The sequence below is a fragment of the Mizuhopecten yessoensis genome, unplaced genomic scaffold, assembly GCF_002113885.1.
Source record: "Mizuhopecten yessoensis strain PY_sf001 unplaced genomic scaffold, ASM211388v2 scaffold1511, whole genome shotgun sequence".
In the NCBI taxonomy this organism is placed as follows: domain Eukaryota; kingdom Metazoa; phylum Mollusca; class Bivalvia; order Pectinida; family Pectinidae; genus Mizuhopecten; species Mizuhopecten yessoensis.
This window is the reverse complement of record NW_018404083.1, coordinates 790,911-816,629: the sequence shown is the minus strand read 5'-3', so window position 1 is coordinate 816,629 and position 25,719 is coordinate 790,911. Positions and strand designations below refer to the sequence as shown.

Sequence of the window (25,719 nt, the reverse complement as noted above, 5' to 3'; positions counted from 1 at the left end):
AAATATATCTCCTCTGCACCCATGGACTATATCGGGACAAAATCGAAGGGTCTCAAACTTATTCACCCCTGAAAAAGCATTTAAACTTCTCCATTTCAAAGGCTGGAATAGTTCAGAATGACATTTGAGGGGTAAATGAGTTAAGCAACATCTTTCAGATTTTACAAGTAGACTAGTCTCATGTCTTTGATAAGATCAAAGGAATTGGATGGTAGGGCCAAGACAAAATTGAAAGGCAAAATTGAAAGGCTTTGAAGTTGGGTTTAGCTTCTTTGTATTCTTCAAAGGACAGGTATCAGCCTAGCAATCCGTCAGGTTATTTTTGTATCTGAAACCAATCAATTATCTTACCATGACCTTTCGCTTTTGTCATGACATATAGACTATGTAGGGGTGCAGATCTCGAAAAGATATGTGTTTCAAGAACCGACCCCATGGGTTTTGATGATAATTAATGCTTAATGACTTACATTATTTCACCTGTGATTTGCTATATCCTAAAGAATAACTTAACTAGCATTTTGTTCATAATTCACATGTATATATATCCGAATGTCATTTATACACGCATTCTTGCATACAAAGTGTACCTTCAAATATGCCAGCAACTTACAGGCCAAGTCAGAATTAAATAGTACACTGTATTTAATAGTGAAATTCTTGCAGGTACAATGTTCACGTTGTGACTTTTAAAACTATTCATGATGTGGGAATGTTCACGTTGGAAATCGTTATGATATCAAGATCTTCTATAATCTGTAAATAAATATCCTCATCTGCATATTTTTGCTGTAGTTTACTAAACGTGAAAAAAGCATGCACTTCTACACCACGATAATTGCCACTTTACAGTATATCATTAAAGGTATTTTACAAGTACCTTATAAATTTGAATTCTTAATTAAAAAGGAGATTCATATAAAAAAATGACAGCACTATATATCCATTAAGACAAACTTGATCATTCTCATCCTCAAAGTCATGTATCAACTTCAAGATAGGAGAGTTCCAATAAAGATGACAATACATTACATCCTTCCTTTCATGGAGTTATTTGCTTTCTTGAACTTTTGGTCAAAAAAATAAATTTGCTAACAGTGAAATTCACTAGGTAATACTATACTAGCTAATGTATTAAACATTAAATAAAACATGTAATACAGAAGTCAATTAATAGAAGAGATCCAATCAAGATGACAATACATCTGATTACACCCCCTACTCTATGGTGCAACATAAAACATGTAATGTAGAAGTCAATCCTAGTCTCTTGTACCTAGCTTCAAGATAGGAGAGATCCAATCAAGTTGACAATACATCTAATTAAACTCCCTACTCTAACAGTATGGTGCAAATGATGTGCATAGTTCTGTCGCATAAATTACCACTAAAGATGGGATTGTCGTTGTATGTGATATCATGATTCAATAGTCAATTCTACATGTAAAATGACCACAACAAAAAATGTCCCCCAACTAACATACATTTACTAGCCAAACTCTGACACAAGTCGCTGGATTCATTTTCTTTTGCATACCATAATATACATTTCACCAGTATGGCAGAATACCGAAACACACGAGTGCATAGCATGAGTGAAAATAAGGTATACAAGTAAAGTATATAGTATATAACAGGAAACCATTGAATTTTGTATTAATTTCATTCAAAACTACCTTCAACAACAAAAATGTTACTGAATCAAAGCTGTTTGTGATTTAATAGTGTAATCATTAGCGTAATATTTTAATGATGTCACCCTCAGCACCAACAATGATTTTGATATCTGTCACAGTGTGAAAGACATCAGTTTGATCAAGTTGATAGAATTTGATATTTCACAGACAAAAATGTAATAAATTATGTGATCTTGATATACACATATTAAGTATTTCTATTACTTTAAATTAATAATTTATGAAAGTAGTTAACATCATGACAGAATATTTGCAAATTATTTGCGACTGAGAAATTTCCATGATGCCAAATTTCCTTTCTATTTCTCAACAACCAAGCCATTTTTATTATTCATTTCAATTTCTGTGGGTTAAATTCATGTAAATCATCGACCAGGTAATACATCTGGGGTCTGTTTTTATTATTCAGAAGGATCACCAAGGCAGCGGGGTTTCATTCCCCGACTGCACGTGAACAGGTGTGGGGTCATCTGCCCAACCATGTGGGCTATCTCCAGGAACTCTGAATTCCTCCCACATTCAGATTCCTGCACGCTAACATCCTGGCCGACAACAATGATTGATATAAGTTCAAAAAAATGTTTCATAATGTTTTTAAATAAATAAAGTTTATATTTTATATTTGAATGCTACATTTTTCAGAAGTAAAGCCTGCAACATCTGAAACTCCTCTTCTCTTAAGCTCACCTGAAAACATATTAATTTGTAGCTAAAAGAAAGGGACATGCACAGTTGTGCATTACTGCTTCTTGCACTATCTAAGCTTTGATCAAAGTTAGTACATCCCTGTGATGCAGGAAAGTCGTAACCCTGCAGAACGCTGTCTTCGCTCATGTTTTTGGTCGGTTTAAATCATATTGTCGTCTGGTTAAGGTGTACCGTGTTTCCTGCTGTTGTGCGTTTGGAACTGCCTTCAAGATTGTACAACTCATGTCTGTAAAGAATGTAAAACAACTAAATAATCTTGTTATTTTTTTTTTATATATTACCACTGCCAGGCGTGATGGCTACCTTGTAATATCATTGTGCTATGTTGTATACCGTATATGTATTAACTGCACGAATTATGACACGGGGCGATATTGTTATGTTACACATTGTTCAGCCTCCGTTATCTTGTATAAATTACATTTAATGTTTAAAACGTGTATGGTATTACATTGTGAAACACCTATAAGCGGTACTGCTTTTGTAATAAGCGGATTGAATTGTATTGACAATGAGTTTTTATGGTGTTTATGTTGAAGCATCCGATCACCATAGACTCGAATTGACCCTATAGTAGGTAAGTTCTAGTCTTGCTAAAAAAAATAAAGCAAACTTTTTAAAGAACTCTTATCCCGATATCACCGACTCGGAAATAGTTGTTAATATTGTTCTTTTTTGTAAAAATGACGCGGCCGTTTTAAAACACCACTTATCATCTTATGACATAAACCCGGAAAAACATCCAACTGGGATTGGCGCCAAATTACACGCGATAAGGTAAGGTGTACTTTTGTTAATATTTACGTAAAATTAACTCCAATTTTATTATCATTTTGGTTAATACGAAGTAGTGTGTTTATGTATGTAAATGGTTCCTTGCTCTTTTAGTAAATTTCAGGCTGTCCAGTCCACTAATAATTTCTGCAGTTTTTGTTACTTAGAAAAGTAAAATTGTTTCCGTACAGCTATGTACGGCTTGGGGTATATAATTTGTACAAACAATTTAAAGAATTCGACCCAAAGTTAGACGCGGACTATGACGCCGGGGCACAACACTGGCATTAAAGAAGCGACATCAAACTTCATAGCCGTTCAATTGTACCTTTATGTTGCCGCGCGATTCTTTTGATGTACATCATCATCCTCAGAGTGGCGCGTACAGAACTTTCAATTATGTAACGACATATTCCAAGGGTATCTAGAATGACATGCGTATCGAGAGACGAACTCTTGGATTTCAAGGATGTACTTTTCCTGGCTGGCGAATTATCTTGTAATAATCTTAGAAGGCCAACACATAATCTTTCACTAAAACGGTGGGACGAGTTTATAACAGGATAATGAAATAGCATTTGATTGCATTTCTACCGAACTGCAAAATATTGGGTTGGGCTTACCACCAGCCATGGACATACTGTCAGATAAATATGGTAAACCAAAATAAATGTCTAAATCTGCCTTTGTCAGGTTTGTAAAGAAAGGACTGCCATTGTAAAGTTCTGGCACTCTTTTTTTTATTCAATCATGTAACACATGACACCACTGTCGTTTCGTGTCTTTCAAAACCGTTTTTCTGGTTAGCTAATGCAGAAACTTCTTAGATCAACGTTCTTTGTTCCTGCTTTCAGTAGACACCATTTTGAGAACACACTGGGTTTCCCCGAAACAATGAAACGGAGCAAGCACAAATAACACAGAGTATCACATTTATCGAGTTTGAAAGGTTGAATGGAAGTTGTTGGAAATTAACTCGGACAATGGTTTTTATCTAACTTTATTCAATTATTACTTTTAAGAGTGATCATAAGTGTACGGATCTGTGTTTGGAGAACACTGTAGAAGCAGTGTCCACGCTGAAGGTATTTGAGTCATTTATACTTATATTATCTGTAAAACGTTTTCTCTGTTCTCTTTAATTATTCTACACAGTAATGATTGCCGATATCTACTGAAGACTTGAGCAGGTCCAGTACACTCTGCCGTTTGAGCTATATAGCTGTAAAGACCTATAATAGCTCTATTGACCTATCTGAAATAGGTCTTTAGAGCTATTTTCATGTGTTTTTCTTTTTTAAGGAAAACGAAACAAAGTCGCTTTTAAAATAAGATTTATCATTATGATGATAACAAAAGACATCAAATATAAGTATTCTTTTTAAAAAATAATGATGAAAATAAATCAAAAATTTTACATTTATGAAAAATGAAAATAAACATCTGACTGTATGCTTTTTGTAGTCAACATTACCATAAACCTTATTGTTTAATGCGACTTTGCTTTGATTTAATGAGATTTGAAATCTGAGAAAATATAGCTCTATATAGCTATAATTTATAGGTGAATACAGCTATATAGGTCTTTATAGCTATATAGCTCAATCGGCAGAGTGTACTGGACCTGTTGAGTATTACAGTCAGAGACGTATATAACACGTCTCTGTTACAGTGTTGAAAGACTTCATATAATTCGCACAAATGCTATGCTTTTAGTATAGGGGTTGTCATTTTAGGGCACAAGAGAAAAAAACACGGGTTGGCAAAAAACACCCAGAATGAGATAACTGTTATTTGTGTCTGTATCGGGATACCCGGCGAGAAAGGACATGCTCATTCGACATGAGTTTTACTCCTTTATTTCAATGAAAATCTTTTCAGATTCGTGTGATGAAATGTCAACTGAAAGCCCTGCTTGTTGTGTGTATTATCTCATTCAAACTATTTCTGATGAATGCAAGAAACAAACATTATTTTCATTCTATTTATTGACATTTTTTGTTTGTATCAAAATAGATGCCAGTGTCACAACAGACCTACACACATTCATTCACTAGACATCCACTACTATGCATCAAACACAGTTTTATCACATTGCATCATATGCCCGGTGTTAAGTATCCCTATACCATTTTCTAAACACTGCAACAATTCATTGGAAATCCCCCACGACACGACCATAGCTTTGGTACATCATTTTGAAAGAAAAAAACAAACATTGCCAAACTATTACGTAAAAATAATACTCAATTAAGCTGGTCATACCCGTAACAGAATTAAACGAAGGTAACTGTTTGTTTGAAAAATTACTGTGAAATTCTGAAGTGTTTGCCTACAGTGGGTCAACAAGAGTGATTAATATAAGTTGAAATAACTTGTTTCATAATTGTTGAAAAATAAATAAAGTCCATATTAAATATTAAGTGGGTCAGATATCCTGAAAATTGATTTATAGTATTAACTTGAACCAGCAATTTCAAGATAATCAGTAAGTCACAACAAATATACACAACAGTTCATCTAAATCTTTAGGTGTTTAAGGTTTCTTTTTAGAAATTGACATTATCAATGGAAAAAAATCTTTAGTTCAATAATCTGATTAAAATCATCTGTTACTGCCACGGTCAGGGTCACGTTCAGGTGACCTTTAGATGGACCAATCAGAGGCGCGCTGGCAAAAGTTCAGGCAGAGCCATGTAACAGATGATTTTAATCAGATTGATAGTTTTACAAAGTGAAATATCAGGGGATATTTTATTTAAATCATAATCATATGCAGCACTCAAACTGTCCCTTAGTAAGCCGACAATTACGTGTTGTTCATGATACAGGTCAAAATTGCGTTGACATTACTTGTATTGAAACACACACCATAATTCTTTTTTGATTTGAATATTTTGGATTAAATGTCCATTCAACAGCATTTTTGAAAACAAACATTTACATGTATATAAGTGTATCTGACATGACTTTCCTGACGTATCTAAATATCTTATCATCAACCAATAATTAACAGGGCTATAAAGTGTATCCTTGAAACCCAGCGATTCTGCTCACAATAAATATATCTCCTCTGCACCCATGGACTATATCGGGACAAAATCGAAGACTCTCAAACTCATTCACCCCTGAAAAAGCATTTAAACTTCTCCATTTCAAAGGCTGGAATAGTTCAGAATGACATTTGAGGGATAAATGAGTTAAGCAACATCTTTCAAATTTTACAAGTAGATAAGATCAAAGGAATAGCGTGTAGTGCCAAGGTAAAATTGAAAGGCTTTGACGTTGGGTTTAGCTCCTCTGTATTCTTCAAAGGACAGGTATCAGCCTAGCAATCGGTCAGGTTATTTTTGTACGTGAAACCAATCAATTATCTTACCATGAGCCTTCGCTTTTGTCATGACATATAGACTATGTAGGGGTGCAGATCTCGAGAAGATATGTTTTTCAAGAACCGACCCCATGGGTTTCGATGATAAGTAATGCTTAATGACTTACATTATTTCACCTGTGATTTGCTATAACCTAAAGAATAACTTAACTAGCATTTTGTTAATAATTCACATGTATATATATCGTAATGTCATTTATACACGCATTCTTGCATACAAAGTGTACCTTCAAATATGTCAGCAAATGACAGGCCAAGTCAGAATTAAATAGTACACTGTATTTAATAGTGAAATCCTTACAGGTACAAATGTTCACGTTGTGACTGATGTGGGAATTTTCACGTTGGAAATCGTTATGATATCAAGATCTTCTATAATCTTTAAATAAATATTGTCATCTGCATATTTTTGCTGTAGTTTATTGAACGTGAAAATTGCTACTTTACAGTAAATCATTAAAGGTATTTTACAAGTAGTTATAAATTTGAATTTTTAATTAAAAAGGAGATTCATATAAAAATATGACAGCACTATATATCCATTAAGACAAAGTTTATCATTCTCATCCTCAAAGCACTGATTCTGCTCTCTTTGGAATGCATAAGAAAGGACACCATGGTAGGCCAAGCACTAGTCATGTATCAACTTCAAGATAGGAGAGTTCCAATGAAGATGACAATACATTACATCCTTCCTTTCGTGGAGTTATTTGCTTTCTTTAACTTTTGGTCAAAACAATAAATTTGCTAACAGTGAAATCCACTAGGTAATACTATACTAGCTATTAAACATTACATAAAACATGTAATACAGAAGTCAATTAATAGGAGAGATCCAATCAAGTTGACAATACATCTAATTACACTCCCTACTCTAAACAGTATGGTGCAACATAAAACATGTTCTGCCGCATAAATTACCACTCAAGATGGGATTGTCGTTGTATGTGATATCATGATTCAATAGTCAATTCTACATATAAATTGACCACAACAAAAAATATCCCCCAACTTACATACTAGCCAAACTCTGAAACAAGTAGGCTGGATTAATTTTCTTTTGAATACCATATAACATTTCACCAGTACGGCAGCATAGCCATACCAAAATTGTACACGAGTGCATAGCATGAGTGAAAATACAGTATACAAGTAAAATATATAGTATATAACAGCAAACCATTGAATTTTGTATTTGTTTCATTCAAAACTACCTTCAACAACGAAAATGTTACTGAATCAAAGCTGTTTGTGATTTAATAGTGTAATCATTAGCGTAATATTTTAATGGTGTCACCCTCGACAACAACGATTTTGATATCTGTCACAGTGTGAAAGATATCAGTTTTATCAAGTTAATAAAATTTGATATTTCACAGGCAAAACTGTAATAAATTATATGATCTTGATATACACATATTAAGTATTTCTATTACTTTAAATTAATAATTTATAAAAGTAATTAACATCATGGCAGAATATTTACCAATTATTTGCGACTGAGAAATTTTGCTGATGCCAAATTTCCTTTCTATTTCTCAACAACCAAGCCATTTTTATTATTCATTTCAATTTCTGTGGGTTAAATACAAGTACACCTGTACAGTTGCTGTACAGAGTCACATGAAACAGTCATGGTCATTTCTTTTTTTGGCGGTTTTACCTAGCATTTTGTTCATAAAAACTCTCCGAGTCAGCTTGTATTTGTGAGCTCCACATATTTCAGTTGTACATATTTTCCTTTCCTTTCCAAAATTGCAACATATAAGGCCTTGAACATTGTCCACCTGAGGACTTTATCCTATTAACAGGTCAGCGCGGTTACTGTTTTCAATTGGAAAACTTGTCCAGTAACTCTAGCCATTGACTGGTAGAAAAAAATGGCTGTTCTTTATTTTTTTATGTAAATCATCTACCAGGTAATACATCTGGGGTCTGTTTTTATTATTCAGAAGGATCACCAAGGCGGCCGGGTTCCATTCCCCGACTGCACGTGAAAAGGTATGGGGTCATCTGCCCAACCATGTGGGCTATCTCCAGGAACTCTGAATTCCTCCCACATTCAGATTCCTGCACGCTAACATCCTGGCCGACAAACAATGATTGATATAAGTTCAAAAAACTTGTTTCATAATGTTTTTAAATAAATAAAGTTTATATTTTATATTTGAATGCTACATTTTTCAGAGGTAAAGCCTGCTACATCTGAAACTCCTCTTCTCTTAAGCTCACCTGAAAACATCAAAAGACCAATAGGTGTGTCACTATTTCTAAATGAAATAATTCTGGTCTAGGTTTTTTTTAAACCATCAATGCAAGTACCTGATCAAAAGACAGAACTGTGTGGGCCTTTTTGTTCAAATGAAACATTTTCAGGAGTTCAGCCTGGCAAACATGCAAATGTTGACGAAGACCTCGTAATTCTTTGTCAAGGCTTTCGTAAAGCGAACATCAGACCACAAGGTTCGTCCCTATTTCATAAATAAACAACTCTGGCCCAACAGGCGATGAGTGAATGTTGCAGAGATATTTCTTACAAGGGACGTAACTCTAGGATTTATTTTCACTCAGAGTTCCAGCTCATTGTCTTCATCCTTATCACACAAGCTTTCTCAAGTCTATCACCAAGTTTATTAAACAAACATGATAGCACTGGACGATAAGTGTTGCTCTTTAGTCCAGTATGACCTGTCCCTCTGCACCGTCGGGCATGATGTGCTTTTTCCCATGATGCATGTCAAACTCCCGTCGCAGGAATGCAAATAGAAGGTCGGTGACTAGGAATATCTGGCAAGAAAAAACAGGTTTTTTTAAAATCAACTAGTCTTGAATTGTCCTCACCTCGAAAGTAAGTGACAACAAAATTCTGCAAATGATTTCTACATTCTATTTAGATGTACACCAAATATTGACACGGGATTTAAAATCAAATTTTGTCAGTTTGTGGAAATATTGTACAGTCTGTGTACGTTTGGGTTGTTTCCACTAAGCTTGTTTGACAGATAAAGAACAAAGTCAGAGTATTTAGAAAATTTTCTGTGGAAAATATCATCCAATTAATTTCAAATTATTTGTATTAGAAAGTAATGCAGCAAAATAAGTGTATAACATACCCCAAGATACATGAAAATTAGCTTTCTATATGCATACATCTTGTGTATAATTCTTATTCTCATAATGTCAGAATATGATCTTCCTGAAACAATTCCATGTACACACCAAACCAAAATATGACTCCATTATAATCAAGATTTGCATAAAGTTTGGTTGTAATAAGACTGTCTTTAATATTGTAATCTATTTCTTCTATAAAATCGACAATAACATTTTTTAAAGACACAAAAAGATTTTTCCTGGTTTCTTCAAAATGACAAATAAAATGTGACTACTTACCTCAGCTGTTGAGAATGCCAAAGCTATGGCAAAGTAAAAGTTTGCATTGGCACTGCCCGCATATAACCAGAGGTGATGGAGAATCGGCGCAAACACAGTCGTACACACGAACATGCACGTCACAACAAACGTATTACGCATGTCTGAAAGGGGAAAAAAACAATTAACATTATTAAGATCAACACCCACCAGACTCAATAAAGATGAATTATAGTATCATCCCCAATGGTATCACAGGTTTCCCCAACTCTCAAACACCTGCATTTTGACTCCTTAATCTGACTAAGGACTCCCAAAATTGTTATAATTTTGCACTTCATTATGTGTATTTTGAGTCCTTGGACTCTAAAATGTCAGAAATTTGAGGGAAAACCCTGGGTATTATACAAATGTATCCTATTGACTGAATGATGTATAAAGGTATTCTTGATTTAATAACAATACCCAATGCACTTAAGCCAAATAAAAGATGTTATTTGTTTCTAGTTACTCTACCCACCCTATTTTTGTTAGGATTTTCAAGAAAGCACTGTTAAAATTCTAGCCCAAGTTTCCTCTGGCCCTAGCATTAGACTTAAGACATTTAGCCAGATAGATATCTGGTGTGTCTTGTAATGTAAATAGCTGTTTTGTAATTATTACAATGTTAAAACAATACAACAAATATAAATGAAAGTTTATTTCAAGTGGAAGCTTCCAAAATAAACAAACTGAAAACTATATACAGGGCTGGTTCCTGACTAATTTGCTTACTTATTCATATTCCAAGTGGAAAGTTTGTGGAAAATAAAACCTTCGACTCTTTAGGACATATACAGTACCAAAATTCAGTAGAAATGTAAATATTTACACTTACATGAGAATACATGTTTCCATAAGGGTAGTAAGCACAGGAATAGCCCCACATCAGCAAAACTGGGGTATGATTTAAATATACCGATAAGAAATATCAGCAGGTACAACAGGAAAACTGGGTGTTCTCTACAAAAGACATATGTAAAGACAAATTAGGAATATTGATTACAAGTCAGAAATGTTAAGACACAGATCAGGTAAAGACTGTGTATATAGTTCAGACATTTTTTTATCACCTAAATCCATTAAATTTAATTAAATCATTGTTTCTAGATACAAAAAATAATCATAGTTCTTCCCTCAAAAACTCTAGAATGCATGTTTAAACAAACTTACCGGTACATCAAACATACGAAAAGCTTTCGGAACATTTTTTACATGTAGATAAATGCCTTAATGCAGCATGCAATGATCGGTGGATTGACCTGTTGATGGTCTTTTACACAAGTATAATACTGTTGTTTTTCCTTTGAAAGACAAGTAGGATGAAAGACCCCTGATTGTATGAAACTTCTTAAAATTGCTTGCAAATAATTTGATTGCTAATTAATAAAAAGTATTTATCAGTAGAAATGCAGACCTTGCTTGATCTTTTGCTTAATTGTTTCCGTATTATTTTTTCCCATCCATATCATTCTGGTAAGAATTTCTTAGTTCTTGGGTTATTCTATCATTAAGCAATTTTGTGATGTTTTTAATCTTTCAGTTTCATTAATTACTTTTATTTATTTAGAAAATGGATATAATCACAACATACTCGAGCATCACCAATAAGTGGGTTTAAAAGTTAATTTGGTCAACTAGTTTCGTCTCTTAAGTTGAGGCTCTAGCTAACAAATTAGCCGACTAGTTTGACTTGATTGAGGCTCCACTTTAGAGACAAAACTAGTCAGCAAAGTAAACTTTTAAACCCATCTATTGGTGATGCTTGAGTATGTTGTGATTATATCCATTTTCTTTATATGTGCCTATATTCTGTAATCGCCCTGCATATCTGTTGGTATTCGTACTCAAAGCGAAGCGTCCACTGATCAACCCACAAACCTACACCTGACGTTGGCTCCATTACCTTATTTTTTATTTATTTATGACATACTGCACCTTATTTTTTTATTTATTAAGTACGTACTGCTTGGTATCTTATTGACCTTTTTACATGAAGAAAGAAATAGGATGAATTAATCTGTAGTTGCATTTCATAACCAGACACTTACAATGTGCTCTTCAGTCAATATTTTAAGGAGTACTACGTTGTAAGGCTGCAATCATACATGAACATGACGACGATACAATATCTATCAAGATACTGTGGTCACGATACGCTACATATCAAGATACATATAGTAACAGTAGAAGCAAAGAGAACAGATATGTTCAAATTATTAATGGCAATGTAACTGGAAATAGATTCGGTCAAAAATGGACATGACTTAAAAGTTTCACACAATTCACGTCTTTCGAGCTGAACGGAGCGGAACTGTCACTCACCATGTTGGAAGTCCCAAATTGTTTATCTTACCGTATTGAAAATATATCGCAATATTGTGTTGCATGACATTTCATTGCAGCCTCATTACACTGTACACATTATTAAGAGTTTCATACAGATCTAGGAGACGGGATTGACGTGGCATAACATTTTAAGTTGAGGCTATTTTTATTATTATATCACTGATTGTTTCTTACCGGAGTTTGATGGAGAGTGGAAAGGTGTAGATGACGACATTGATTTGAAACACACAGATGAAGAAAGTTCGGAAATGCTCGAACATCTCGGTAAAGAAATACCAGAAAACACCCAGGTTTGGTGTCAGATCTGGCACAGTCAACCTAAAACACAAAATAAAAGTCAGAAAATGTTAACTTAGAAAAGACAATATTCAAATTACTGAACAAACTAGAGAAAGTCACAAAGACAAAGCCCCGCTTGTCGAAATTTTTTTTTTAAAGGGCCGTAACTCCAAGAAGCTGGAGTTGTTGTATCAAGTACTGTGCTTATAATTACACATGCTGGTAAACAACAACAAATCACTGCCTTACTTTCAAATAACCACGCCTGTGACGACGACCACTAGTTGCTCTGGTCCGACCAAAGGAAATCGGTAGGTTGTACCATATAGTGGCCAGACATGAGCACCACAATTTCTTGTTTCTTTACACATGCACAATACACATTACTAAAGTGAGTTCGATCATACTCTACTTAAACCATAGTCATTATAGTTGATGATCGAACTCGCCCTAAATATCGTGCACTTTCACTGTGTCAAGTTACGAAATATCCAAGCAACAGTTTGTGAGGAGTTGTGATTAAAAGGATCATGGACAGACGGACCAACATGGTGATTCCTATACCCCCCTCTTTTTCGGCCGTTTTAATAATTCATTATTGGTAATAATATAGTAAAGGGTGCCACAGCGCTAGTTCTAATCACAAAAAAGAATATCCTGTTAAATCATTCACCCCTGAAATTTCATAATGAACTATTCCAAATTTTGAATTGGAAGGGTTCAAATGTGTCTTCAGGGGTGAGTGGGTTAAATTGAAAAGATAAAATGTCATGTTCTCAAACTGAAATATACCAGTTCATATTTAATGAAAATATTCACCATGAAATTTAATGAAAATACTGAGGATTAATTTTGGCAGAGGTAGGGGATCCTTAACATAAACTTTAAGTTTCTCAATTGTTAGATTTATGTGCATGCTTACGTAAAGCCATAAGTTGAGTTAAGGAAATCCCAAGATTCCTCTAGGAATGCAGATGCTCCAATGAATGCTGCTAACCACACCAGGGTGATCACACTAGTCTGGACGTAGCTGGACAGGGCACGGGGGTCAGTGTAGGACACACAGGTAGGATAAGAGCGCTAAGGACAGAAAGCAAAAATAATTATGAACAGTTTTTCCATAGTAAACATTTGTAATTCACATTTGTGTGTCTTAAGGTCACCTTTCCAGATACAAGGCGATAGACTCTGCTTGTGGATTTCTTAGTCCTTGAGATTTGCCGTAACTAGATAGCCACAGTTATCTCTTTTCAAAATGTAGTAGCATGCTTCATAACATCCACACTTAACTCATTATTAACTTGAAATTAACCAGCCCTCCCCTAAACTGTGAAATTCATATAAATAAGGGGCTTTACTGATTTCCCCTTCCACTTAAACAGACATTTAGACCAATTTTGACTCACCATAAATTTTAAACGTTCAAACTTTATTCCCAAATGTTGTTTTTATTATTAATAGGATATGGAATGCCTTGGCCTTAGCTGCTGTATCACATATATTATATAAATATATAGAACATTTCAATTACAATTATAACATCATGGCCGTTTTCGTGTAAACGGTCAAACCGGTCGGACCACAGTTGTTTATCATTTATATAAATAAAGTCTGACCTAGTTATCTGATGCTGCTTTCAGGTGAGCCTTGACAAAACCTTGCAAGGCCTGCATAAACATTTACAGGTCAGCCAGGATTTACATCCGAAATTGTCACATTTATAAATGGTCAAACCAGTTGTTCGGCATAAACGAACAGGCACCATGTTACAATGCTTTGCACTGACCGTAATCTTCCATTTTGACATCATGATTCATGCTACAGTTTAAAAGTTACCTAATTCCAGTTGGATAAATATGATGTTGTTTTTTGCTTGTTTGAGTAGTTATCAAGCAGACGACAAAAAACATGATAACCAACCATCACTATACATGTATACACAGAGAAGCAATCAAAGGGCAATAACTCCAAAGAGAGAAAACAAAAATTGTCCGTTGACTGAAGTTTAAACAATGAACAAATATAAAAGAAATCTATCAGAACAAAAGTATAATTTTTTCCTGATTCAAAAAAAGGATTCTTCTATGAATTTCAATTCAAATTTCTTGACTGATGGAGTTTCTGAAAAAGAGTCTAGCATTCCTCCAAAACATTTGATTTGGGATCGCTCTAAATATCTCGCCCCTATAAACCTACCTGGTAAAAGAAAATGGCCACTGGAGCCAAGAGGATGATGGGATACATGGTGAGGTAGGAGGCTATCGCCAAAAAACATCCACACATAATTTTGTTACCTGTAAGTAGGAAAGAAACATATTAGTTCAATGCCACATGTAACTTATAATTAAAAAACTCTTCTCTGTTTAATAATAATTTTAGTTGATTATGGTTGGTTGTCTTGGAAGGCAAATGCTGCAGTTTACAGGACAGTGCCTGTGCAATGTAACAGGAGTGAAAAATCCCATTACCAGACCGGGACTTAAACCCGGGACACTCCGACCACTAGAAGGACACTTTACCAATTTAGTTAACTAGTTGCCAAAGATCCACCCAGTCCAGTTTTCGCTTAATTCCTCCCTTCTTTTAGTTCTAAGTCTTCGTCCCCGAAAACAACACAATTTACAACGCTGGTTCAGATATCTCTTTGCCAAGCATTCACCCAGTACTTGAAGCAATGGTTGGTCAGAGGCACCAAATGTAACAGGAGCGGAAAGATGCACAGCCAGACTAAGACATAAACCCAGGACCCTTTTAATTCTAGACAGATGCTCTATCAATTGAGCTAGCTGGGCCCGTATTCATGAAACTGCTCTCATGCTCAAGCATGGATTTTGTGCTCAAGCTGAATTTCTTGTTTTCTTTATAAATTCATAAAAAATCGTATTTTGTCAATGGTTTTGAAAACAAATTGAAGAGACTTAAACCCGAAAACTGTTTTCAATCTTTACATTTGACCTTTTGATAGTTTGACATGATTTAAGCGAGTTACAAGAAAGTTGCTTTGAGCACATACAGAATCCATGCTTGAGCATGAGGACGGTTTCATGAATACGGGCCCAGGTTAACGATAATCGACCTAGTCCAGTCAGTTATGCTACGGCTATACGTAAATGACCTTATTATTGACAAACTGTTAACTGGGAGAGGGCCTAGTAAGTTGTAATGTAAGAACTTGTGCCCAATCCCTTTGACTATTCAGTGTCAATAAAATATGTTTAAATCAATAAACTATTGTAAACTGAATTTGTCATTCTTCTAATATAGCAGTGTCCCAATGCAATCACCCAGCTATTTCACAACCCAGCCAACTTCAGCAGGAGATAAAGATGTGACTTGGACCAAAGAGGAACCACTGTTATACAGGACGGCTATGACTGTCATCTTTTAAGTTTTGACCAAGTGATAACAGGGGGCTTATTACCGAACATGGGCTTATTTCTGGTAAAATGAGTACTTTCGAATCAAAGAACTTACAAGGGAATCCCATCTGATCCCTAAAAGCATCCTCGATACTCCAGGGGTAACATTAATTTTCACTCTCCGCAGACTTGGAATGTGTCATAGCAAAATTGAAGGCACGTGGCTCTAGCTATTTGATTGGTCTTCAACTCTTGTGTAAAAAACCCTGACTAATCGCTAGGCTGATATACGTCCTTTGAAGATTACATAGTAGTGACGCTTAACTGCAAAACCAGTCAATTTACCGTTATACGACCAAAAGATTCTTTTGATGTACATTAAAGGATCAAACTAGTCTTCTTGTACCATCAACAAGGTAGTGCACAATGAGTCTTCGATTTTGCTATGACATATTCTGGGGGTACAGAGAGCAAAAGCAGGTGTAACCTCTGTAGCATCGAGGATGTGCTGAAAGTTGCAGAAATGTAAAGATAAAAGTAAATTACCCTTCAGCAAGTAGTAGATAGTAAACAGTAGAGCCAGGTTGTTGAAAATGGCGGTAGACCTAGCGAGGCAGGCTGCTATACAGTATGGATTGAAAGCGTGTCTGGAAAAATATATAAAAACATGGAAACTCTTTAACTGTTAAAATAATGAAAAATGTCTGAAAAAATAAAAGCTTGGAAGGATAAATATTATCAAATTATGATCAGGTCCGTTAAGATTAAAAACAAAAAATCAAAATGCGAGTGAAAACCATGTGACAATTTTTGAATTTCGGCAGAATGACGTCCTACTAATTATCATACACAAATCACTTACTTCACCGACTTATATATTTTCATGTTAGGGCAAGTACATAACAGGTCAATAAAGGTTAGTCACATAACATACAGGTAAGTAATCTGATATATGTGTTCTCCTGTGCAAACCAATAAGATGAAATGAAAAAGCTGACTATCTATGGTATAGTTTTTCCATCGTTCCCGTTAGAATACTTTTTGTAGTTTTACATGTTCCAAAATACACGTTTGACACACACCAGTAGATAACCCCCAAAAAATGTAATTTCCCAGTAACAACTTTGTGAAGAAACATTAAGATTACTGTCTCATTTCGTACACAAGTGACAAGACACAAAGCTGGAAAACATTTGAGAGGGTCAATCATTAAACACATTTATATTACTTTTATCACGAGTACTGTTCATGTATCCACAGGACTTGTCAGCTAACCAAAGTCGCAATTCAGGGCAAAAAGAAGCTTTATGGGGTAAATTGATAGTTATAAATGTGTAAAGTCTTCTTTAATCAAGTTGATACTGATGCTGAATACTCACGCTATAGTGACCAAAAATTGGACAGAGTGTAGGTCCTCACTGCGCAGGATCAGGCTATCAATATCAGTGGCGTAGTTCTTGACACTGCGGGCCTGATGCACCAGCTGTATATTGAGATATCATATGGGATACAGATTAACATTTTTGAAATGGCGTTAAAAATACAAAAGACAGCTCATAAATAAGTTCATATGACCTACTGGTATACATTGTAAGCAAATTAAAGTTTGGTTGAAATCCTTTCTATTCTTACTACAAATGTATAACAGGAGTGGATTGGACAAGATCTTATTGGCTTTGTAAATCAAGGGACACACTAGTGAAACATAATTATAAATGGAAACAAAATTGTGGTGGTCATGTAGACAACGGCTCATGAATGTGATGGGTGAATTGTTTGCAATGCCATTAAAATTGGTGTGTCACTTTAGAAAAACATGCATGTAATAAGTCACAAACCTGTGGCTATAGGCAAACACAAAGCTATTTCAGTATGTCACCCCCCTTCCTCACCCCACATTATAATCATTCCATTCAATCCCTATAGATTTGTTTGGCCTAATGGAAATACAACATTATACTTGTTTGGTCCTGTGGAAAGTGTTCATATCTTACCAAATATCCTCCAAACATTTTTGAGATTTTCAGCAGCAAAATAGCACACACCAAATCAAGACCCTGAAAGTTTGAACATAGGATAATGAATTAAATCTCAGGGAAGGAAGAGAAGCACACATGTATACAGATAATGTGTAACACAAAACAAGATAAATTTTAACACATGAGTAACACATACAGAGATAATGTTCAGCACATGCTGCAAGTATGTTGCATTACATTAACTCATTCACCCCTGAAGACACATTTGAACTCTTCCAAATCAAAGGTTGGAATAGTTCATGATGAAATTTCAGGGGTGAATGAATTAAGTGATTTGTTAAACCAATTCAATCTAAGATATGTTTTAAGATTTAGCTCTGAAAATGTTAATACATTTCTAATAATTTTAACATTTAAATCCATACAACTTTTGATGCAATTTCAAATTTTCAATGCAAAAAAAAGGGTCTGGTAGATTTGATGATAAAAATATAATCTACATTACCATTACATTTTTAAGCTGCATTAGTTTATCTAGGAAATTGTAATTGAGGACTTACCACAAACATTAAATTTATACTATTTTGTGAAAACTTGTTCATAAAGCCCAAGATCCTCAGCATCAAAGGGGTCTGAAAATAAAATAAGAAACAATTCAATGCTACGTATAATATATGTTAATTTCTTACATTTGACGGACAGTATATTCAGATGAGAGTTCCACTTTGACACACACTGACTTTTGATTGAATATTAATAAATTGCACAGTAAAAAAAAAAAAAGGAGGGGGGGGGGGGGGGGGGGGAATTTGAAACCTGCCAGCTTTTGGTTTTAATTAAATTGTAATTCAAATAGATAAATCAGTTAATGAATTCACAGGAGTTTAATGTATCAATAATATAAACAGTCTAGAAAAAGTAAAAAAATCATCATCCAGACACAAACACCCTGTACTGTGATATACATATTATATACATTGTACATGTATATCTGAAGTATTGATGGTGTTTTATAATCAAGACTGTTATATTGATGAAATATCAAAATCCTGTGATGAACTTTGACAAGCTTGGTAACTATGTAACATATAAGATAAAGTATACACATCTATACAGTACCTATATATTGAACCTGTATGTATATATATGGTAATGTTTTCCCTTTGATGTGCAGATGTGGCAGATTTTAATTGTACATGGGATCACGGTTGCCTTATAACTTTGAGCTAGCTAGAAGGAATGTCCCTTTAGCTCAGTGGTAGAGCGTCTGACTAAGAACCTGGATATCAAGGGTTTGATTCCTGGTGGAAGCACACTCTTCTCTTTCCTGTTACAAATTGGTGCTGTTAACCCTCTCTGTTCAAGGTAGGAGAACCCTTAGTGGGGAGTCAATAACCTAGGTTGGTGTTTGAAAAAAAGGGGGAATAGTTTTAAAGATGTGCATTAGTTAGGTTGCCTTACAAGCGTCAGCTGAAGGGAATTTGCCTTAGCTCAGTGGTAGAGCGTCCGACTAGGAACCTGGAGACCGAGGGATTGATCCCCAGTGGATGCACACTATTTCCTGTTACAAATGGTGTCCGTGGCCCTCCCTGTGGTGACAGGAGTTAGAACCTGGGTTGTGGTGTACGAGGATGAAAACATTTAAAAAGGGGGGGGGGGGGAGTAGTGCGACAAATTTTAATTGTAGAAAGGATTACGGTCACCTTCTAGCTTCGAGCTAGAGGGAATTTCCGTTTAGTTCAGTGGTAGAGCGCCTGACTAAGAACCTGGAGATCGAGGGTTAGATCCCCGATGGAAGCACACTATTCTCTTTCCTGTTACACAGGTGCTGTGACCAGGATCCACAGCAAGCTTCGGGCAAGAGGGAATTTCCCTTTAGCTCAGTGATACAGCATCTGACTAGAAAGTCTGAGATAGTGGGTTCAATGAATTCCTGGTGAAATCACACTACTGTCTTTAATTTCCTGTTACACATCTATATGCTGTTGGTTTTCACCAGTCTATACACTTGACTGTTGCTGTTATTCCATAAATAAGGTGTACTCATATGTCACTAGTGACAAAAGTATCACCCAGTGTTTTAACTTATTTAGCCAAAGATTTTCTTGTTATGTCAAACGCAACGAAGATATTATGAAAAGTTACTAACCTCGTGAAAAAGGTCTCCGGAATAAGGAGAGATGAAACTCTGCTTCAAAGACAGGCCTTCCATCGCTATAAAGAAATAAAAGATAGCTTTACTATAGAATTACTATAGCTAGAAGTGTCATCTTCATGTCATCGAATTAAAGAAATAAGAATAATACAAAATGTACATTGAATAGTGTGTAATTGTTACCTGTAAAAGTTGAATTGATCGTTCCAAAATAAAGAACTTGTACTGTTTTAAATAAATAAAGGCCTTGCAATAAAATCATACCTCTCTCCCATGATGTCGTTGGAGTCACAATTTCAGCTCTCGTGGAAAGCCATTCTGGAAGAAACGATCTGTAAAGCCACAGTCGAAAGATTACTCCTGCTATAACGCAAACCAAAGTTTGCAAAGCCGCCATTCTTGTTTCCGCGTCAAGGTTTCCAAACGCACAATCAATACACGCCGGTCCATCAATAATTCAAACGTCATGAAGACGCTGACTTCATTCCCTGAAAACCGGTAAAGGGAGGCTACTCCGCTCAAAACAAATAAACAAAAACTGCGGGAAGCGCCAAGGAAATAGCAACAGGTAAACTTTAATTACAAGTGAAGTATTCTACTTGAACAAAACTCCATTATACAGTTAACATTTATAAGTCGATCAAAGTTTAGAGGACGTACAGTTTTACCATGACATTCAACTTGTGAATTGATAGATTTCTTCAGCACTCCACAGCACCGTACTGTAGATGTACAGGAGTCTTTAAAAAAATCTGTCGATGCTATATGTAACGTACAAAAAGAGTATCGATTTTCTAAAACATGTGACATTAAAAATAAGCCTAATGTTGGAATCAGTATCAGATACAAATATTATGTGATTTTTATTTGTTTAAAGGATACCCTACAGGCTACAGGTTACAGTTATTATTAAAAATAGAACATGATTAATACCTGCAGTATGTATGACTCGTTCTAATGAAGGTTTTGTTTGAAAATATTTATGAAACAAGTTATAAAGAATTTCAATTTTGAAGTTATTTTGATCAAACTTGTTCATAGAACTAAAATAAAGAAATGTATTTGTGTATAATATGTTCATACTCATCATACATAGTTGCATTGATCATGAGTCAACACAACCTGGACGGTAAGTTGAGTGGAGGGTTAACTTTTATCTTCACTGGCACTGAGTATAACAAAGAAAGTCTTATCAGACAAGCAAATCTTGTCCGTACATTTTCAGTTTCCGCCACTAAACTTTACAACAGCCTGTTCCTACATTAATTGCGAAAAATATAACATTATTTTTTTATTGAAATTGGGAAGATATTCCCACGTTTTTCTTAATTTTTGGGAAAATAAAACAACTTTTGTTTTGCAAGGGAATTTGAAGCGGCCAGTATCTGGCTGTAAAAATAAACAAAAAAAATCATTGATGTTTGACTGTAATGGATGTCTGTATCAATCAAGGATACTGAAGATGCGCAAATTACAATGTACCAATTCTTTGAATCTATTTTTTGTTGTAGATTTCTTACTTCTAGTTTAAGTGTTGAAAACAGTTATTAATGCAAGAAGTCTGTAACATATCTCCTCTCTGAAACGTTCAACGAAACCTAACAACCAGTGGTATGACGGAGTATTCACAGGAAACGTTTGACGAGGTCAAAGGGTATCTCCAGGAGAGAAGAGACGCTGATGCTCCCAAGCCCATTCAACCTAATGCCTTCAGACTTCCTCTAGGACCAAGGAATAATTTTAATGAAGTCTACCCAGGAATTATTCTAGGAAACCAGTAAGTATTTTGGGGTCAAACTAACACAGTTTTGCTTTTGAAGAGTCTTAGTTTAGCAAACCTTTATAAGCTGACACAAATTTTCAAAATGTCATTTTGGGAACTGACTATTTTGTTTGTACTTCTTGTCAGAATTTGAAAATTATTTTGAATCCCTATAACCGCGGTATGTTTTATTGAATTTCAATATCTTCATGGTGTTGAATCATGTGTTAAGTTTTTGATATTCTAAACTTCATGGCTTACCTGGTAAATTTTACAAAGCACTGCTAATTATCAGGCAAAACAAAAAGTTGTTTGTTTCTTGTTACGTACCCTACATGTACCTACCCATTTTTTTTTGTGACTATACCCAAAAACTGTTTTGGCAATTTTCAAGAAAGCAAGAAATTACCATTGTTACATTTATGCCAAGAATCATGATACAATTAAAGACTAGCATTTGGATGAAAAGAGTTATATATGATATTTTTTTATTTTTTTTTATTTGACCACATATATATATACTTAGGTATGTACAAAATACTTTGAAATATATGACATGCATGATAACCTTCATCTTTAACTTTTGTCAACTCTAAACTCTTAACTTGACATTTACAGTTGTTTTTGTTACAGAACATGATTAAAAGTTTTTGTTATTTTTCTTTGCATGTTTTTTTTTCAAGATTTTTGCTGGATTATCAGTTGCATTGCCAGTGTGGGAATGTCATTATTGTAAATACAATTATAGCTTGATGAGTTACATAAAAATACTGACATATAAAAAGGTTTACTTTACGTACATCATTTCTGCATTTCAGTGTCTGTGCTAAAGATCCAGAGAAGCTGAAGAAGATGGGGGTTTCACATGTCGTTAACTGTGCTCAGGGTTCCAAAATCAATCAAATCAATACAGATGCAGATCACTTCAGTGAGGCTGGCATTGACTTCTTCGGGATCAAGGCTATGAACATTTCTACCTGTGATATCAGCCCACATTTTGTGCCAGCTGCCGACTTTATAAATGCTGCCCTTATCGCTGATGGTAATTCATGTCATTTTAACACTAATTACGCCAAACAGAATGTTTAATTTTAAGGTTTCCTGGCAAAATTTTTAGGCTACAGTAGGTAGGTATGGCTATATCTGTTTAATGTTTCGTTTGGTAGTTCTTTGGTATTGTTCCTTCTAAAATCTTGAAAAGAGATAAAAAAAAAATGAAAGCTTTGTCTGGTACATTTACATGTATCTTTCTTGACTAAGAAAAACATAGTAATTTACTACTGATCTAAGAGCCATTTGTATCTGTCTGCTGATTCTTTTCTTTGGGAAGAAATCAGCTAGTTGAATTCCCCCACGTCATCTAAGCTGACCGATTCTTTCCCTCATATACAATATTTTGTGCATGGTAATATGAGCCATGATTTTAAAATAATGTCTTTTTATATTCGATAAGGAAGAAACAAGTTCATTCGAAAGAAAATATGAAAAAAATGACAAATACACAAGACTGACTGATACAATCTATATTATAAATGCAAAGTGAAAGTAATGAGTGGGTTCCGCACATTTTCTCACCACTTGTAATAATCTGTTAGATGACGTAACTGTAGCCTCGTTTTGGAAGTAGTTCATAAATGAGTCGTCGTTGTTATTAGCCTGTCTCTGACAGCCTGGTCTGTTACGATCTGTCACTGTCCACATATGCACAAGCACAATCGCTCAGCACGGAGTGAAACACTGACAACTAGACCTTTATGCCTCTTGGATTTTTTTTCAGGTGGACTTATGTTTTTGATGATATAAATTAGTCTGCCTTGAGAAGCTCAAGAAGGCAGAAAGGTTCTAGCGGTCAATCTTTTTTATTTTATTTTATATAATATATTTACATAAACTCTCATTAGGTGTGTTATAAATATGTTTAATTATTTATATATTTATCATTTTTTTGCAGGTAACAAAGTGTATGTTCACTGTATGGAAGGGATCAGTCGGTCCTCGACTATTGTAATTGCTTTCCTTATGATCAAGAGAAATATGACGTTGAGCGAGGCTGCCACAGCCATACGGGCGAAACGAGAAATATTCCCAAACACAGGATTTCTCAAACAGCTGTGTATTTTGAACAAGTCACTACATGAATCACAGTAATACTGCAATCTGTGAAAAAAAATAGATCACAACAGACCGTATATATATAAAGTAATAACATTTGGAAGGAGAAATTTACACTAGGCACTTATGGATTTCTTCTGTAAGGGGGCAAATATTTGATAAGGCCAAAACAAAAATGTATGTTTTAGTTACCCCCACTAACCCTAGTTTTTACCTTTGACCCTAACAATTTTATCTCGAACGAACACACTCCATCAAGTTTTGGGATAAGTTGTCCACCAGGTGTCAAAAATTGATGGACAAACAGACAAGGCAACTAGATATATATACTCTTTCTTCTTCATATGCACTCACTAAAATCAAATTAAATCCTATATTAATATCTAAAAGACCTAAAAATATGTTTTGTGATTTTTATTATTTCTTAAATAAGCCCCTTCCCCTGATTTTTTTTTAGAAATAAATCCTGACAGCCCTATTTTTTAATTATGTTACCTGAAACACATTTTATTTTTTTGGCCTTAGGCAAAAGATTCCCAGAGTAGTACAGAATGTCAGATTTTACAGTATCCATGTTGAACTTTATATAGTTGGTAATTGTAATAATATGAATAACATTCCATTTTTGTTGTTGTATTCATTGTACTTCACATGAAATTTGTTGCTTTGTATTTGAAATGAGCCTTTTTTTAATCCTATAAAAGTTTATATTTTGTGATATTGTTCCCATGTAATAGGGAATGTATACCTTTTCAGTGGACTTTTATACTGTTATGAATATGTATCATCCAACGGCAAAGTGGAAATAAGCCATTGAAATTTTTCCAGATTTTTATATATTTTTTTCTAATGTTTAGTCCTGGAGAGTAATCAGTCTTTCATTTGTGTGTCATTTTCCCTGGGGAAATATCTCCTGAATTCAGTAACACTGCATTTGCTAAATTATTGCTGATGGTCATCGGGCAAGGTTAAATGGACAAAGGTCACGGGCAAAGCTTATGTATACAAGATATCTCATGAACCCCTGAACCCACTCACAGTTTATATTTACACCATATTATTGAAGTGTCCAGTTTTACACTTGTTTAAAATTTTGGTGGTCATCGGTCAAGGGTCAAAAGTCACAGTCAAAGTTCACACTTTACCACTTTTGAAGTGAAAAATATTGTGTACAAGATATATCGCTAAGGCCAAATAAAAAAATAAAAATAAATTGTGTTTCTGCTTACCCTATAGCTACCTAAACTAGATTTTTGTGCCTTCCCTAAAAAAATGTATTGGCATTTAGTGATGTTTGCTAAATACGTCAGAACTCATGCTCTACATAAGCATTTTTTTTTTTTCCAAAATAAATTAAAATTGCCTACCTACCTACCTACCTACCTACCCTATAGTTTATGAGGATGATAGCCTAACCATAGTATGGTAACATTGAGTTCTACATGCACCTAATAAGGTTTGCTGATCATTGGTCAAAGTTGAAAGGTCAAAGGTCTCGGGCGAAACGTCCGCCCATAGTAAAAACCTTGTGTACGAGATATCTCGTGAACTAGTTAACATATTTAGTTTATATTTACACCATAGTATTGTATATCAAGTTTTACACCTCATTAGATTAGGCTGGTCATCAATAAAGGTCAAAACTGATTACAGACTACATCTTGTACACCATTTCCTCATGGCTGGGGATGAGTGAGGGAGGAAGGGTTCAAGGGATATCTATGTCAGCCTCTGCCCACTCTG

The 25,719-nt window shown here is 34.8% G+C and overlaps 2 protein-coding genes across 3 annotated transcripts; one reads left to right on the top strand and one right to left on the bottom strand.

The window, feature by feature from the left end:
- Positions 1-2,088: 2,088 nt before the first annotated feature.
- On the bottom strand, positions 2,089-20,572 carry LOC110463596 (phosphatidylinositol glycan anchor biosynthesis class U protein-like). Of its 2 annotated transcripts, XR_002464406.1 has the most exons (13): positions 20,367-20,572; positions 20,097-20,161; positions 18,508-18,579; positions 17,963-18,025; positions 17,348-17,451; positions 16,515-16,615; positions 14,806-14,903; positions 13,532-13,689; positions 12,505-12,648; positions 10,820-10,944; positions 9,964-10,106; positions 8,803-9,357; positions 2,089-2,384 (listed from the first exon to the last, which is right to left on the bottom strand). XR_002464406.1 is itself a non-coding variant. In XM_021518333.1 (12 exons), the coding sequence occupies exons 1-12, from the start codon at positions 20,497-20,499 to the stop codon at positions 9,244-9,246; spliced, it is 1,320 nt and encodes a 439-aa protein (XP_021374008.1). In that variant the 5' UTR covers positions 20,500-20,572; the 3' UTR covers positions 5,830-9,243. The 2 variants fall into 2 exon arrangements, 1 of the variants encoding a protein (XP_021374008.1); XM_021518333.1 differs by lacking the exon at positions 2,089-2,384 and having other exon boundaries at positions 5,830-9,357.
- A 25-nt stretch (positions 20,573-20,597) lies between these two features.
- On the top strand, positions 20,598-24,444 carry LOC110463591 (dual specificity protein phosphatase 3-like). Its single transcript, XM_021518318.1, has 4 exons — positions 20,598-20,670; positions 21,614-21,879; positions 22,683-22,906; positions 23,816-24,444. Exons 2-4 carry the CDS (start codon positions 21,716-21,718, stop codon positions 24,010-24,012), a joined length of 585 nt encoding a protein of 194 aa, XP_021373993.1. The 5' UTR covers positions 20,598-20,670; positions 21,614-21,715; the 3' UTR covers positions 24,013-24,444.
- Positions 24,445-25,719: the final 1,275 nt, after the last annotated feature.